The 16,304-nt window shown below is 41.9% G+C and overlaps 1 protein-coding gene across 50 annotated transcripts in view; it reads left to right on the top strand.

Moving 5' to 3' along the window:
• MPDZ (multiple PDZ domain crumbs cell polarity complex component) overlaps window positions 1-10,689 on the top strand; it is a 125,559-nt gene extending 114,870 nt beyond the window's left edge. For 37 of the 50 annotated variants that reach the window (XM_083482141.1, XM_083482138.1, XM_083482140.1 and 34 more), the window contains 7 exons: window positions 707-803; window positions 2,665-2,708; window positions 5,196-5,318; window positions 7,152-7,256; window positions 8,996-9,108; window positions 9,291-9,414; window positions 10,276-10,689. In XM_083482141.1, the coding sequence (XP_083338267.1) occupies window positions 707-803; window positions 2,665-2,708; window positions 5,196-5,318; window positions 7,152-7,256; window positions 8,996-9,108; window positions 9,291-9,414; window positions 10,276-10,422 (753 nt within the window). In that variant the 3' untranslated portion in view covers window positions 10,423-10,689. The remainder of the gene's footprint in view (window positions 1-706; window positions 804-2,664; window positions 2,709-5,195; window positions 5,319-7,151; window positions 7,257-8,995; window positions 9,109-9,290; window positions 9,415-10,275) is intronic. The other 13 variants (XM_083482143.1, XM_083482135.1, XM_083482129.1 and 10 more) reach the window with 1 other exon arrangement.
• The last annotated feature ends 5,615 nt before the right edge of the window (window positions 10,690-16,304 follow it).

Below are 16,304 nucleotides of genomic sequence, written 5' to 3'. Positions count from 1 at the left end.
GCCTGATTGGTTGCTCTGCACAGGGAACAGAATTGACCATTGTCTTTCTCTCTGAGTAACTTGGCTACATCTCCATTCAAGATAGCTGCTGAGAAGTCTGATTTAGCAGAGAAAGAGAGTACAATATCTCACATATCTGGAGGGTTCTTTCCCTCCAGAAAAGTGCTTCCTTCTACCGGTACACAGTATTTTTACGCCAAACAAGATACTCTGCCAAGCTCTTGCTCTGACTGCTCTAATATGCTGCAAACTATTAAGTTTGCCATTCATACTTGTACTTTCGCTCCCATGGGGGGGACCATGTCCTTGAGCACAACTGGCAGACATGGTCCAAGTAAAATATTACTTACGAAATATGAGACAGTAGTTATACTTGGATGATAAAATATCAGCTTAGTGATCCAAGTTATGAACAAGCTACATGCAGCCACTTTGCTCCTTCCTCTTCAAGAAATCCAGGAAACCGGTTAACTAGGAAACTGTGGTTAATGGCTTCCAAAGAAATCAGGATATTAAACAAACTTCAAACCTTGGCTTCATATCCTGGCTTGTTATGAAGAGAGGAGTGACCTGGCTGAGTGTGGTTGCACGAAGCTTGTTGGTATTTTGGATTATTAAGCTGGACATCTGAACATGCCATTGTTGATGTAGAAAGAAAACTGGATTCAAGGGATTCTAGTAATTCTCAGTGGTGTAACTCTTTAAGGTCAGCGAGGGAAGCGGAAGCCTGTCATCATTCAGTTTCCCAGGTTCGGGATCCAACCCACCAGAAAGTTATGAAAGTACTCTGAAGAAGAATTCCTGTAAGTTTCAGCTGCTGCTGTTCAAATTCTGTAACTAATATCTTCTCACTTATTTCTGTGCTGTTAGATACATGTTGTTCTCCCAGCAATCACATAGGATTTTGTGCTTTTATGCTCACGTGTATTGGTCATGTTCTAAAGTTTAAAAAATATTGGGAGTTGATTCCTGAGTGTACAGGCAACTCTCCATTTCCACAGGGGTTGTGTTCTGGGTCGAAGCCTGTTATGCCCCCTTTCCCACCCTCATTTCTCCCTCTTCCGGGTCCAAAAGGACCTGTATGTCAGCAGTCACACATCAACTGTATGCTTCTAAAATGGTCGTCAGCTGTGTGCAGGAAATGTCGAGCTATGACTTGCCATTAGATCCCTTAATGGTGCTTGTGTCTGTGAAATCCAGTAGTTGCAATGGAAGAATAAGGAATTATTACTCACCTTTTAATAACAGTAGGACTTTCCATTAGAAGGCAGAACTTGAAAAATAAAGATAATCCATTTATATCAGATTATTTCCTAAGAATGTGGGATAATTTATATATAAGATAAAATTAACAAACTTGGCTAGTCAGAGAAGGTAGACAAAAAGAAAAGTGATTGATTGAGAAATGGGGCATCTTCATACTGTATTGGAATTTGAAAGTACGGGATTCTATAAAGTGGTACCTCGGGTTAAGTGTTTAACTCGTTCCGGAGGGCCATTCTTAACCTGAAACTGTTCTTAACCTGAAACACGACTTTAGCTAATGGGGCCTCCTGATGCTGCCACGCCGCCGGAGCACGATTTCTGTTCTCATCCTGAAGCAAAGTTCTTAACCCGAGGTACTATTTCTGGGTTAGCGGAGTCTGTAACCTGAAGCGTATTAACCCGGGGTACCATTGTATATCCATATGCATTACTGTGGGTAATGTAGTAATCCTCAGTATTGTTTCGGTGGTATGTTTTTTCTTCTATTTATTTTGCCTCCATACAATTCAGATAACAGTTGATATTTCATTATTGTATGAAAATATAACAAATTATCTTATCAATTGAAAGTATACATATAAAAAGATTTTGTGCACTGGGGATGAAAGCGATATTCATGACAGAACCTCAGTGACTTCAGAAATAAACAAAACAAAACTCTGTTCTTGTTTATTGGCCATTGATTAAAATTTCCCTCTAGGAATGAAATGTTTAAGCCAGGGACGATGGGCAGATTTTTATCTACTTTGTTTTTGACTAGAACTACGAGATATACCAACCAGAGACTGTGGTTAAATTTTGGGGGGCCCCCAAGAGAGTGGGGCCCTAAGCTATAGCTTGTTTAGCTTATATGTAAATTCAGCACTGAGTAGATGCCAATCTTTCTTATGCCCACCCTAATTGAAACAATCAAGAACCAGCTTTTCTTGTGGCAGTATTCAACAGTATGGGAGTACTGCCACCTCTTTTTCTGGTGCCAGAGGCAGCCATTTTTTTGCTGGCACCCACAACACTTTTATCAAGATACAAGCAGCAGCACTTCATTTTATTTTTATTTTTACCCCAAAAGCACTGGTTATTTCTGTGGGTGGAAATGCAAGCAAGTTCCCCATTGCCTCTGATGTGGCACATAACCCTGACTTTCCAGCAGCAACTTAATGACCAAACAAATGTCACGAAGGAAAGACAGAGATGTGCTTAAGGAAAAAAAATATCATTTTTTTGTGCTTTTAAGTAAACAAGCGAACTTGGAGACTAGCGCTACCAGGTTCCTTAAACTGCTTTGAAAACATTGTAACCATTTACAGTGGTAAAAATAAATTGTTCTGGAGTGCATAGAAAATAATGTTTCAAAGTGGAAAAAACCAATGATAACAGTGCTGTTTCCCTTTTTAACAGTAGCATCTGAAATACAAGGATTAAGAACAGTCGAAATAAAAAAGGTAAGTAGAACCTAGAAGCTGGTATAAAATTAAGGAGAACTGATTACTAACTTGAATAGATGCAGGATTTCATCATGAATCAATTTGGCTATTCTGCTTAATGGAAGATTTGGACTGCATTATATTATTATTATTATTATTATTATTATTATTATTATTATTATTATTATTATTATTTATCAATAGACCTCTCACACATATTTTGAAGTTACATAACACAAATTCCCATTATTTATCCAAGGAAAGAAAGTTAGGTTTGGAGATTTGAAAACTGCTTCTCTCCCTGATTTTTGGGTGAACCTATCAGTAGTCTTATTTACTTGGGAATTGCAGAATCTGAATCTTCAGAATGTTTTGTATCTCTTCCTTTTACAAACACACCACCATTTGCATTATGAATTTATATTGTGCTTTTGGTTGGAAACCAGAGAGCTCCTGCTGGCATTCTGAAAAGCCGAGGCATGCCCAGTGGGCAGGCTAGTTTTGTTGCTTTCCTACTTTAAAAGAATCCCATATTACAAACTGCCTTTGTAAGCACCTTCTGCTCCAGAAACAATTTGCCACATGGCATGGAGATGGACGTGTTGTGGAAGAAGCACAAGCCCAAATCTCCCTTGATCATGCACAGCTATTTACAAAGCTGTTCCTTATCCTCGTCTTTGTCAGGAATCTTCAGATCATTTCAAAACACAAACACTGAGCTCCAGAACAGGAATAGAATAAAGTATGTGCAAGAGCTGTGTTCAAATTCCACTTCCTGCGATGAACTTTTAAATAATGGTTTTAAACTGCAGAAAACAGCAAGAGGAATAAAACTGGACAAGCGATGCTCTCCAGTGTGGAAACTTTAACTGACAAGAATGCTTGCTTTGCAATGCAGTTGCTATGAAACATGCAGGAAGACTCAGCTGCTCAGATAATGTGGCCCCACGCCATCTGGGCCTTGAGATGCTGACATTAAAATCCTTGAGCTGAACGCAATGACTAATAAAGCATCAAGTTGAGCTCCTACAGAAGATGTGGGATACAGTTGCAGCAGCGAAAATTCCTCACAGAAAACAAGCCTATTAGACTGTGCAAAGTTGCAGCCTTTAAATACTTAATGCTAAAGGCAGCATTAAACAAAGTGCAAGATTCACAGATTGCCGTGCTATTCCCCCTCAGCAGGCTCAGAGATTGGACGTTGTACGCGCAAAGAAGCACTAGAGGGAGCTTGGCTTTCTTTATATAGCTGTTTCATTTTTACTTCCACATTTTAAAAAAACCGACTGGTATTGCAGATAACGGTGTACTGATAAATGTGGGTATGTTTGTTTATACAGTGGTACTTCTGGTTGATAACTTAATTTGTTCCGGAGGTCCGTTCTTAACCTGAAACTGTTCTTAACCTGAGGTACTACTTTAGCTAGTACGGCCTCCCGCTGCTGCCACCCCGCCGGGATACGATTTCTGTTCTCATTCTGAGGTAAAGTTCTTAACACGAGGTACTATTTGTGGGTTAGCAGAGTCTGTAACCTGAAGCATCTGTAACCTGAAGCATCTGTAACCCGAGGTATCACTGTACAGTAGACTAGGGTTCATTGGATTGGTTACAAAGAATTTGGGCAGTAGGAATAGAACAAAGGTAACAATGAAATGCTAACTTGGCTGAATCAAGCCAATTCAAAGTGTTGAAGGTATACCTTCTGTATACCTTCGAAGTGTCTCCACCCCCATCGTTCGGCCCAGACACTGAGGTCCAGCTCCGAGGGCCTTTTGGCGGTTCCCCCACTGCGTTAAGTGGACTTACAGGGAATCAGAGAGAGGGCCTTCTGTGGGTCACCCTCCTGTGGGTCACCCTCCTGTCAGATGTCAAGGAAATAAACAGCTATCTGACTTTCAGAAGACATCTGAAGGCAGCCCTGTATAGGGGAGTTTTTAATCTGTTATCAAGATAACCAGGTGACAGCAAAAACTGCAAAAAAAAAAAGTACGGACAATTAAGATATGTTATTTGATTAACTTTCTAACATTGCTCAGGTTTATTTTAATCAAAAGTAAGCCTGTTGCTTCACGTGTCTTAACTGTGGCTAAAGGATTATGTATCAGTTCTGTCATTTGTATTGATGTAAATGTCTAGAATGTATTTCGTATAGCTAAGCATTTAGCTTTATCCTCAGTATATTGTGTTTTATTTGATTGCTATGGCTAGTGGCTGATGCAAATAAAGTTTCTATGTCTTATGTCAAGCTGTTTGAAGCAGCCCAGAGTGGTTGGGGCAACCCAGTCAGATGCGCAGAATAATAATAATAATAATAATAATAATAATAATAATAATAATAATAATAAAGTGGAAGTTTAGATGAGAAGCCTTTGGCCATAGATGGGGATGAAGGGAGTTGTAGTCTAATAGTGATTCTCAGCTCTGATTTTAGAACTTGCACAAAACGATTTGAGTGTTGAATAATAGCAGCTTCCTTTTGTTGTTGTTGATTTTGTGTGTTACAGGGCCCTTCAGATTCCTTGGGAGTTAGTATTGCTGGTGGCGTCGGAAGCCCTCTTGGAGATGTTCCGATTTTTATAGCCATGATGCATCCTAATGGAGTTGCAGCTCAAACTCAGAAATTGAGGGTAAGAAAAGAGTAAAGCAAAACCTTGAAAATGAAATGTTCTAACTTCAAGATAACAACTTCAGTTGTTGCTTTTCACCCTCAAATAGGTGTCTTGCGGGGCGGGTAGAGGTGTCTAGCAAATGGTGTGGCAAATTCCAGAAAGGCTGTAGACTCCTCCAACTCACTTCAACGGAAGAAGGCAGGGTCTTTTCTTTCTCTTGGCCCCTTCCCACATTGAAACTACCTCAGTTGCAGAGCACATTGAACATCTCGGAAGGGATGGTGTCGAATGCAGAAAGTCTTCGGTTAAAAACCTGTGAACCCCTCCCACTCGGTTGGCTCAGAAATCTGAAGACACTGCATGGATGGGTGAAAATTTCAAGCAGGGGTCCTTGATGGTGCAAGCAGAATAAAGGTGGATACACCTTAGGTCGACTCCCCAACTTGATTCCGCCACATCCTCACAAGCAGGCTTCCCAACTCAATTTTGTTTACGCACACGAGCCGCTAGTATGTCATTTGTTTCTACAACCACTGTTTTGACGGGCTGCGTTCAGGGAAGTTGCTAGAGAAGGACTTTTGCCTCAGAAGTCTTCTGCATGGGTGGGCATTTGTGCCGAAGCAGCAGTTTTTCATGGTGCAGACACTGAAATAGGCTCCCAAGGGAGGGAAGCACCTGTGGGTGTACTCTGTGAACCCACAAACACCTGGCTTGTGGCCAGATCTTATGTTATACTCATATATATATATGATTTTCAAAAATAAAGAAAAAAGAAAATAAACATACACCCAAAGATCATACAGAATCCACATATCGAGATTACTCTGAATCACCTGACTTCCCCCCATCCCATCCATGGGTCCTCTTAATTCTGTTTTCAACTGCATATCAATACTTCTCCAATTTTTCATCTTCCTAAGTTATCTGTACTTTCTGTTATATTACAAGTGTATTTAGAATCCTGCTCATGTTTTGACCTGTCTGCAATGATTTTGCATATGCATTACAAACATTTCCCATTCTTTTTTAAAATATCTTGTCCTCTTGGTTCCTGAGCTTCCCAGTTAATTTTGCCATTTCAGCATAGTCCATCAACTTCATTTGCCATTCTTCTTTGGTTGGGGTTGTCTCTTCCTTCCATCTCTGGGTGAGCAGCATCCGAGCAGCCATTGTAGCATACATGAACAATTTCCTCTGGTCTTTCGGGATCTCGGTACTTATAATTCCTAGTAAAAAAGCTTCTGGTTTTTTAACAAAGGTTATTTTAAACATTTTTTCCCCATTTCATTATATATCATTTCCCATTACATTACTATTCCACCACATGTTATACCCTTCATGAGTGACCTGTTTAAGACCATCTTCCTTGCCTGTTTATAATTCTGGAGGCAGGAGCAAGTTCTCACATTTATTTTGCTATTATTCCTGCAATCAGCAAAGGCTGAAAAGCCCTTGAAATATACACTTGCCCCTTGCCATCTTCAAAACCCTCACAATACAATGAAGCTTCCAGCACCTTCACAAACAGAAGAAGGGAATCACTACTGAGAATTTTTCCATCTGTCTTTGCAATGGACAGGAGAAGCTGAGCACAAAATAAGCCACCATCTGAGCAATACCTTATTTTTAATGGTACAGACATAAAGTGCTTTCCCGAGCTGCAGTTCTGTAGCAAGCACTTGGCAATGTAGAATGTGTATCTGTGGTGATCTGTCCTACATACTTAGGGAAGCAGTTTCAAACTTGCCTTGAAATGGGAAGGGGGTTGTTAAAAGTGTCTTTCAAGAGGCCGACTTGATATCATTGACGTTTGACTTCTCTTCCCCCACCCTTCCCTCTTTTATATTCCAGGTAGGGGATAGGATCGTTAGCATCTGTGGAACACCAACCGAAGGAATGACTCATTCTCAGGCTGTCAGCTTGTTAAAAAATGCTTCTGGCACTATTGAAATACAGGTAAAAAAACCAGAGACAAAAATAAAGATTGCCCGCAAAGCTACTCAGAACATTTATTCAAACTTTGTTTTCAAGGACAGAAATTATAGCCTTCGAGGGTCTGAGGAGAATTTAGCTTCCATTGGCTGTAATTTAATATATTTTGTCCATGGAATGGTTTATCCAGTTTGATGAACGGTTAGTAGCCACAATGTTTCATTGTTGTTGTTTTTCACACGGTTTGTAATCAACGTGTTTCCTGAAACAGCTTTGGGCTACAATTATAGGCAATGGTATGCATAGGGGAGAACTGGAAGCATAACTGAAGGTGTTTAGCAGCTGATCGCATGGATGAACAGGCAAGCGATTCCCTGTTAAAGGGAATAGCTTTTTACCCAGTCCACTGTGCGAACTTCTGTTTGCCCAGTCCACTGTGTGGCTGGTAGCAGGAGGGGGAAAGAAATCTAAACAGCTTTCAAAGCACAAATACTACTTTCTGAACCATGGGAGCCCAGGTAGTTTCATTATGTCACACATGCAAGCCATAATTGGATCTTCATGGGCATTCAAGATATCAGATGGTCCAAAAGCCATGGGTACACTTGGAAACTTGTCAGTTCTTTCCAAATTCAGGCCTGTTTGCTTTAGGACATTTCCACATAAAGCACAGGACATTAAGGGTCTCGGTGTGCATAGGTGTGAGCCTGCTGTGGTTAGATGTGCAACCTCTAAGCATCAGGCTCAGTGGAGATGCATTATTCCTCTTCGCAGCCACAGAAGCTGTGCACAGCCCTAATAAGTTACCTTTGTGGCAGTTGCAAGGTTGCCTCCCAGCACTATTCTAGAAAAGTGTTTCAAACTTTAAAAAAACACCTGATCGGTAAAAAAAAAAGGGAGAGGGCACTGAAGAAATGTTAAACTTGCAAAGCACTTGAATAAATTTAACCTGTCTGAAGCATGGGGGTGGGACCAAATAGGAAATGAAAATCATGTTGGTAAGAGAAAAAGCCAAGCTTGCTCCGAAGGAAAACACACAAACACAAACTGACCCTCATGTTTTTAGGTAGTGTATCTGTGAGCCTTAACAGAGCAATTGCTCTCAGAGTTCTGAGTGGAACCACAGGTGCAAATCTGTCTCTGAAACAAGCATGTATGAATTAAAGAAAACAATAATTGGAAACATTTGGCGAAGTGTGTGTGGCTTCAAACACTACAGTTCTCGGGGTGCATTTGGTAGAAAAACAATGGAGGACACAGAAACATTCAGTTGATGTTGCCCCATCAGTTTTAGTCCATTTCCTGCTACAAAATCTTGCACATTCTCACAAGAGCAACCCTGTCCATATCCAAAGCAAGGCACCATTTGTCTGGCTTGGGAACCAGAAACAGTAATGCTGCTATTGTGTTTGTAAATCACCTAGGAAGTGCTTCATATTTCCATCTGCATCTTAAGTGTGTCCTTGCAAGCACATACAAAAGCCTCAGATCCTGATCAACACCTGAAGTGGAGACTTGCACGCTTCTTCCAATGACATATACAAGCTCCTTGGGCTTCTCCCTCTGAGGAACATGCACAGGTCAATCCTTTGGATTTTGCAGGGAGGAGAAGCAAGTGAGAAAATAACAAGCGCAACTCTCCCACCGATTCTGACATCCTCCACTCTCTTGCCTGCCCATAACAACTGTGGGGCTTCTCTGCATGCCGTTTTCATGTGATAATCTGTGTACTCGTTTCATTTATATTTAAACTGAACCTGCAGGTTGTAGCTGGTGGAGATGTCAGTGTCATAACCAGCCAGCAGCAAGATCCACCAACATCTAGCCTTTCGTTTGCCGGCCTAACAACAAACAGCATCTTTCAAGATGATTTGGGGTGAGTGGCTATGCTGAAACTGGTATCTTAATGGGGGGGGTGGGGATGGTCCCATCCATTGGCATATGTTCCCATGACCAACCAGCCACCTCTTCATGTGACCTTTGGAGCAAAAAGATCTGCCCATCACTGATTCAGAGTGGCTGTTGCTGGACTTCACCTTTCCACCTCTTGCCTTACAGACCTCCACAGTATAAAACCATCACTCTGGATCGGGGACCCGATGGCTTGGGTTTCAGCATTGTAGGCGGGTATGGAAGTCCTCATGGAGATCTGCCCATTTATGTTAAGACTGTGTTTGCAAAGGTATGCGCCAAGATCAAATTTTTGTTTTAAATAAGTTGTTACTGAAGATTTTCTTGCTTTACCAAACAAACAAGGAGAAGTACATATAGTGTCTCCACTTTCAATTCATATAAGTTTTTTCACAGCTCGTTCACATTTGGTATGAGTGTCATAGGCTTCTTGTGATTGGGAGGAAAGAAAGGGGGAAGAAAGAGAGAAGGAGGGAGATGGGGGGGGTTGTCATTTCGTTCTATTGCATAGTGTTAGTGCAGGGTAGGCATGTCCGACCAGTCGATCATGATCTACTGGTCGATCACGTGATCCTGGTTGATCATGATGCACCCCGCCCTCTTTGCTATTTCCTCTCGCTGCCACCGGTGCTTTTGTGAATGCCTTGATTCCCTGCATTTGCAGGCAGAGTGTGTGAAGGAGTTAGAGCTGTGGACTGTAGGGTGGGTGATTTTATGCAACTCACTCCCCCTAAAAATAGCTCAACAACTATGGGCAATGACAATGGGTAAATCACCCCCTGTTTTATTAAACTGGGAGTAGATCACAGTCTCTATAGAGTTGGACGTGCCTAGTGTAGAGATAGGTCATTGTATTTTTGTGCTGTGTATAAAGGGGAACCACACCTGGGTGAAGGTGTCCTCCTTTGCTTGTCCCCGTGTTAATTTAAATTTATGACTCCCACTACTTGGAATTAACATTTCAAATACAGAAATACAGTTTGTATTTCAATTTATATCTTTTCTAATTTACTTGTGGGGCAAAAACCATCACCCCAACTTTTGTGTGTGTTGTTGTTGTTTTAATTGCTGTATAAACTTGCTGCAGTAAGCTGCAGGCACAATCCAGTACTTGGCTGCTTTTCAATTTCAGGGTGCCGCAGCAGAAGATGGGCGCCTGAAGAGAGGGGATCAGATCATTGCCGTCAATGGGCAGAGCTTGGAAGGGATCACACACGAAGAAGCGGTGGCTATTCTGAAAAGGACGAAAGGAACGGTGACCCTGACTGTTCTCTCTTGAACCCTCTTCTCCCAAATTTTGGGTCAGCACAGTTACTCTGTCCACATTCCACACAGCAAAGAGAATGGAAATGTTTATATCGTTCTCTTGCTCACTGCAGCTGCCAGATTGTTTTACATCATAGGTGGAAAACACAACCACAACAACAAATGATCTTATTTTTATACGCAGTAGAAATAGTTTCTTGCTGTCAAGGTACAGAGGTTGGTTTCTGTAGCATAGGACAGTGGCAGGAGAACTTGAGAGCAGTACTAATAGAATCAAAAAGGAAGGGAATCAATGAAATGAGAAAAATATAAAGTAATTATGAGACACTTGATGTGTGAAGGTGGGCAGGGAAGGCATGTTCTGAAATTCCGAAACTGTGTGAACTTTGGCTTTGGCAACGTTAAATTTCCAAACATCAGCTAGCCAGTCATGACCTCTGACAACAAAGGAACCTCTCAAGGCTGTGTGTCAGTCAGTCTGATTTAAGTTTACCACTGTTCTTTAGCTGTGTGTCCATCTGTGAAACTTAGACAAGTTCCTTTCTGCAATATTATTGCTAGGGAGCAACACTTTTAAAAGGGTCATATTGGAAGCTTGCTGGATATTCATGAGAATCATAAGGCTGGACTGCCTGGCCTTTTTTTAATGGTAGCAAAACGTCAATCACTGAATAGGATATCTGTGTGCTAGCAATGCCTGTCTGTTGCAAAGGTCGCAGAGATACAGTGCAACTCCTCTCCCTTCCCTATGGAATCGCTGGCAGTGATAGGAATGCTGTCCAGGATCAGAGGTATAGACTTTGGGGAGTTGCAGCTTTAGCCCCTTTCAGTGGTGTAGCTGTTTGTTCTGTCCCACAGAACTAAATGGGGCTCTCAATATTTAATGCCACGCCCCAGATTTCATTTGTTATGTCTTGGAGTGTAATAAAGCTCCATAAGAACTCTCCATATAAAACACATGTCCTAACTGTCATCATGGAAATTACTAATCCTAAATTAATTTTAAAATTAAAGCATTCAGTATATGGTTGCAGAGAGAGAGAGAGAGAGAGAGAGAGAGAGAGAGAGAGAGAGAGAGAAATGGGAAAGTTGACTGTATTGTTGTTAGCAGAGGTGTCTCTAGGGGTATGGCAAATGGTATGATCGTACTGTGCACTGAGCTTTTGGGGTGCCAGAGCCTGCATGCCAGTATTACTCCAATGGAACGTGGGTAGCGGTAAGGGGGGAATGCCGTATTTGGGTGATGCACAGGGTGGCACTGAAATTTGAGATGCTAAGGTCCGCCACTGCTGTTAAAAGACAAATCTAAAGGAAACAATTTGGAAGCACCTAGTTGTGTCACTGTGGCACCTGACTTAGAATATTTGGCAAGCCTAACTAAGAAAGTATGTATAGCGGCATGCCAAATAGATGTTTGAAGCAGGCACAGTTACCAAAACTCTAAGCCAAGTTCCAGAACTCCATAAATAACCAAGGCATGAGATGTTGATCTTTTACAAGAACGTTTTCCATCTCAAGAACTAGAGATTTCATCAAAGCAGTTAGTTAGCAGCCATGTAAACCTGTCTATCAGAATGGCTGCAGTCTTCACTCCAAATGCATAATTTCTTTGCACATGTGCCTGGGAGCCTTGTAGGGTACAAGAAACACCAGGTCAACACAGTTTTTGCAGGAAACAAGGGGCTGCCCTTGCTACTTTGCTGTACTTAAGTTCTCTGTAGGAGCCATGGTGACACCTGTTCATGATGATTGGAATTTGGGCTTAAGAAGGATGTTCCTGCAGCTGAGATGAACTAGCAGACCTGAAGCTTTTCTTTTTCTTTTCTTGCCTCTGAAGCATGTGAACTTGATTCACTTGCCTAGACTCTAAGGCACAGGTAAGAAACCTGTGGCCCTACTACTCACATCTCTGACCTAGGGCTGATGGAAGTTGGAGACCATCATGGATGTCTTCTCCCAGCCCCAAGGTAATGCCTCATATTAAGTCAGACTCTTGGCGCATCCAATTATATAATGCCAGTGCTGACTGTGGCTCTCCTGGGCCTCAGTCTAGGATTCATTCAACTGAAGACCCCAGCATTTAAACCTTTAAACTTTCTTTGGACAAGGCATCTGCACTGCCATTGAGCTCCTCCAACAGTGACCCATAATGGAGTCATATACCCAGCCACCACCATCTTGTTGGCATCTGCTTTCTCTTTATAATACCCAGTGGTCTTAATGACATGGGCTAATGCGTGGCAGCAAGTCAGGCTGGAGGAGCCTTCTGGGAAGGGGTTGTATTAGTTGGTCCCTGCAGTCCCTGCCAGCCCTATGATCTCATGCTTACACTGTTAAGAGTTTGTCTTATGAACCTGTGAAATCTGCAGTACAGGGACACTTGCAAAATGCAGCATTGGTTTGAGAATGCTGTTGCTCCCATCAGCAGAAGTAGAAAAATCCAAGGGTCGCATCCAGTTTGAGTTTATAGAGGATTAGATTGGCTAAAGTCTGCCCATGCCTGCTGTTTTTATGTTGTGTATACATGAACATCATGCAGATATCTGGTATACCCTGTACTTGAAAGATGAATACTGTTCTTAATCGCTGCTCTGCTTCAGAGTTTATTTATGCAGAAAGTAGTACCTCATTAGAGGTTGTACTAACTTTCCTGTGAACAAATGTCCCATAATGTCCCAAATCCCTGCCACTGCCCATGATATTGAATGCTTGATCATAATTTAGTTCTTTGAGCATTGTGAACAAAACCGGCCCAAATAGCCGACAGTTTTGGGGAGTGAAAGTGTGAGAAACGCTGAAAGAGTAGCACTAGGATGTTGAAGGTAAACAAGGAAGACTCACACATTAGTCTACAAACAGGAGCTGCTGTTTATTGGATGGAGGATTTATCAGGAAGAAGGTTTATGAATCAGGTAATAAGCAAGTAAACATCTGCTAGCACAATCCTAAACGTGTTATAACTCAGAAGCCAAACCTTAAGTTTAAGCCTGAGTTAAGTCCCAATCAACACAGTGGAGCTTACTTCTGAGCAGATATGTAGGATTACTCTCTCATGTCTTTATACTTCATAGAATCATAGAATCATAGAGTTGGAAGAGACCACAAGGGCCATCGAGTCCAACCCCCTGCCAAGCAGGAAACACCACCAGAGCACTCCTGACATATGGTTGTCAAGCCTCTGCTTAAAGACCTCCAAAGAAGGAGACTCCACCACACTCCTTGGCAGCAAATTCCACTGTCGAACAGCTCTTACTGTCAGGAAGTTCTTCCTAATGTTTAGGTGGAATCTTCTTTCTTGTAGTTTGCATCCATTGCTCCATGTCCGCTTCTCTTGTAGCCTGCAAAACATTTCCTACTCCTCTAACAACACCCACCCTCCAAGGCTTCTCCTATAAGTGCTCCAATTTCCTTCACCCAATATCTTTATCCACTCACCCAAGCAGGGAAGGTTCACATTTTGTGAACCTCTTTTTCCTCCTGTGATAGATGCTGCCCCTTCAGAGATTTTAGGTGGGTAGACGACATCTTTTTTTGTGGGGGAGACACTGCAGAGGGGAAAACACCCACCATGCATTCAGGCAATGTTTCCATTGCAAGCCCTTTCACAATCTAAGCAAACTTTTTCAGCAGGGAGCCGGTCCACTGTCCCTCAGACCTTGTGGGGGGCCGGACTACTTTTTTTGGGGGGGGAATGAATTCCTATGCCCCACAAATAATCCAGAGATGCATTTTGAATAAAAGCACACATTCTACTCATGTAAAAACACCCTGATTCCTGGACCGTCCGCAAGCCAGATTTAGAAGGTGATTGGGCCGCATCCGGCCTCCGGGCCTTAGTTTGCCTACCCATGGTCTACAGCAGGGGTGGCCACCTCCTAAGAGACTGCAATCTAATTTCATAATTAAAATCTGGCAATGATCTACCCCTGTTTTTTAAGGGGTTCAGCTCAAAGTTGTTGAGCTTTCTTTGGGAGGAAGGCAGGCCCTGTTTTTGTCAGGTCAGGTCAAGGTTGTTGGTGGGCGTTAAGGTGCAGGCTTTCTTGGGGAGGGGAGTTCTGCTTTTTGGAAGGGGAAGTAGGGGTTAAGTCACTCACATCGCTATGGATGAAAACAGTCACAAAGATGGAGCTTCGTCTTCCCTTCCTGAGTTCAATCAACAATGCAGGGGGTTGGGCAGAAGTCAGATTTACCAATGTAGAGGAAAGGGAGCCAAAAATTTACCGCTATCTAACAAAACATTGCAGGGATCTACCAGTAGATCGTGATTGACTTGCTGGACATCCCTGGTCTACAGCTTTGTTGTTACACCTCGTCTGAAAGTGGCATTTTTTCCTTCCTAATAACAATGTAATCATGATGCAGATAATCTGATTTGGCTCTGTAATGTTACTGAAAGGCAAGGAAGCTACTTCAGAGTGAGTGAAATGCCTATTCCAGAAGTACTGCTCATTCTGAATTAGATTTGTCAGCCCCCATCAACTGGCTGTGCGTTGATGTTATTGTTACCACAAAGGACGGCTAGTTTTAAAGCAAAATTTTGTGCCGCAACTGGAGTTAGTTGGGGCAATGAATAGCACTGAACTAGCATTTTAAAAAAATAGTTTTTAGAAGTCTTTCAGGAAACGTTTTGCTCACCTTAGCCCTTTTCACACTAGAAATGTCCGTCAAAGAACATTTGGTTCTGCACTACACTTTAATAAAACTTTGCAACTTTTACAGCTGAGTTAGGTAAAGCTTAATGTGTGCAACAGAAATTTCCAAATGGTAAAAAATAGGTTCTCTTCCTGAAGCAGTATGTTGTGTTTGCTGTTGTAGCAACGTCAAATCACTTGGTGCAAAAAAAAAGGGGGGGAGGAAGATGTTCATACATCTCAAGAGCACAGGTGTTGCTTCTGTTTTCTACTATTTCAAGAAAATGCCAGAAGGCTGTTGATATTGAATTGTTGCTACTTTATGACACAGACAGTTTAAAAAACAAACCTGAATTAGAATATTTAGGAATACATTCACTTTTTCTCAGAATAAGAGAAAAATAAGATTAGGGAATTTTCCTCAGACATTCTTAGCCGGTAGCTCAGCGCAGCTTAATTAAAAAGAAGTCCTTTGGTATCATTAATTACTTTCAGATACTACATGGGCGTAGAGTGAGAGAGACTCTTCGTAAAGTACTATAACTGGAAACAATCAGTGTTGAATCATTGTCTTGTATTACTAACAGCTTAGAGTGTGTTATACCTACCTTACCGTATGTGAAACCACTTGAAATATTCTCTATATTTGTAACAGATGTAGTGTACAGATATTTTATTATGGCGTTCATGTTTAAATGCAGATTTAGTTTAATAAATGTGAAGCTATCTATGGTGAACAAGTGAGATTTCAGGTTTCTTGGTTGTTCCTGTAAGGATAAGGTGGGCAACAGAAGGGCGAGCAGGTGCAAACATTCATTCCACAAACACCTGACGGGATACCTTTGTTCCCATGCTTATTTAATAAATGCAATATATAGATGTCACAAAGAATCCATTCTCGTGTTACAGCCCCTATATTGAAGGCAATTGAGTAGAGGTAGACAGATTTATAGAGGACAAGGCTAATGCTCCCATTGCTTGGTCCCTGCTTCTGCCAACCTAGCAGTTCAAAAGCACATCAAGTAGATAAGTAGGTACCACTCTGGTGGGATGGTAAACAGCATTTCTGTGCGCTGCTCTGGTTCGCGAGAAGTGGCTTAGTCATACTGGCCACATGACCTGGAAGCTGTACGCCAGCTCCCTCGGCCAATAAAGCGAGATGAGCGCCGCAACCTCAGAGTCGTTCGCGACTGGACCTAGTGGTCAGGGGTCCCTTTACCTTATATCTTGTGGCAGTCAGTTCCATAGTTTCACTATGTGTGAT

This window comes from Podarcis liolepis, assembly GCF_965112155.1.
Source record: "Podarcis liolepis genome assembly, chromosome: 17".
In the NCBI taxonomy this organism is placed as follows: domain Eukaryota; kingdom Metazoa; phylum Chordata; class Lepidosauria; order Squamata; family Lacertidae; genus Podarcis; species Podarcis liolepis.
This window is presented reverse-complemented; position numbering and strand designations above follow the sequence as displayed.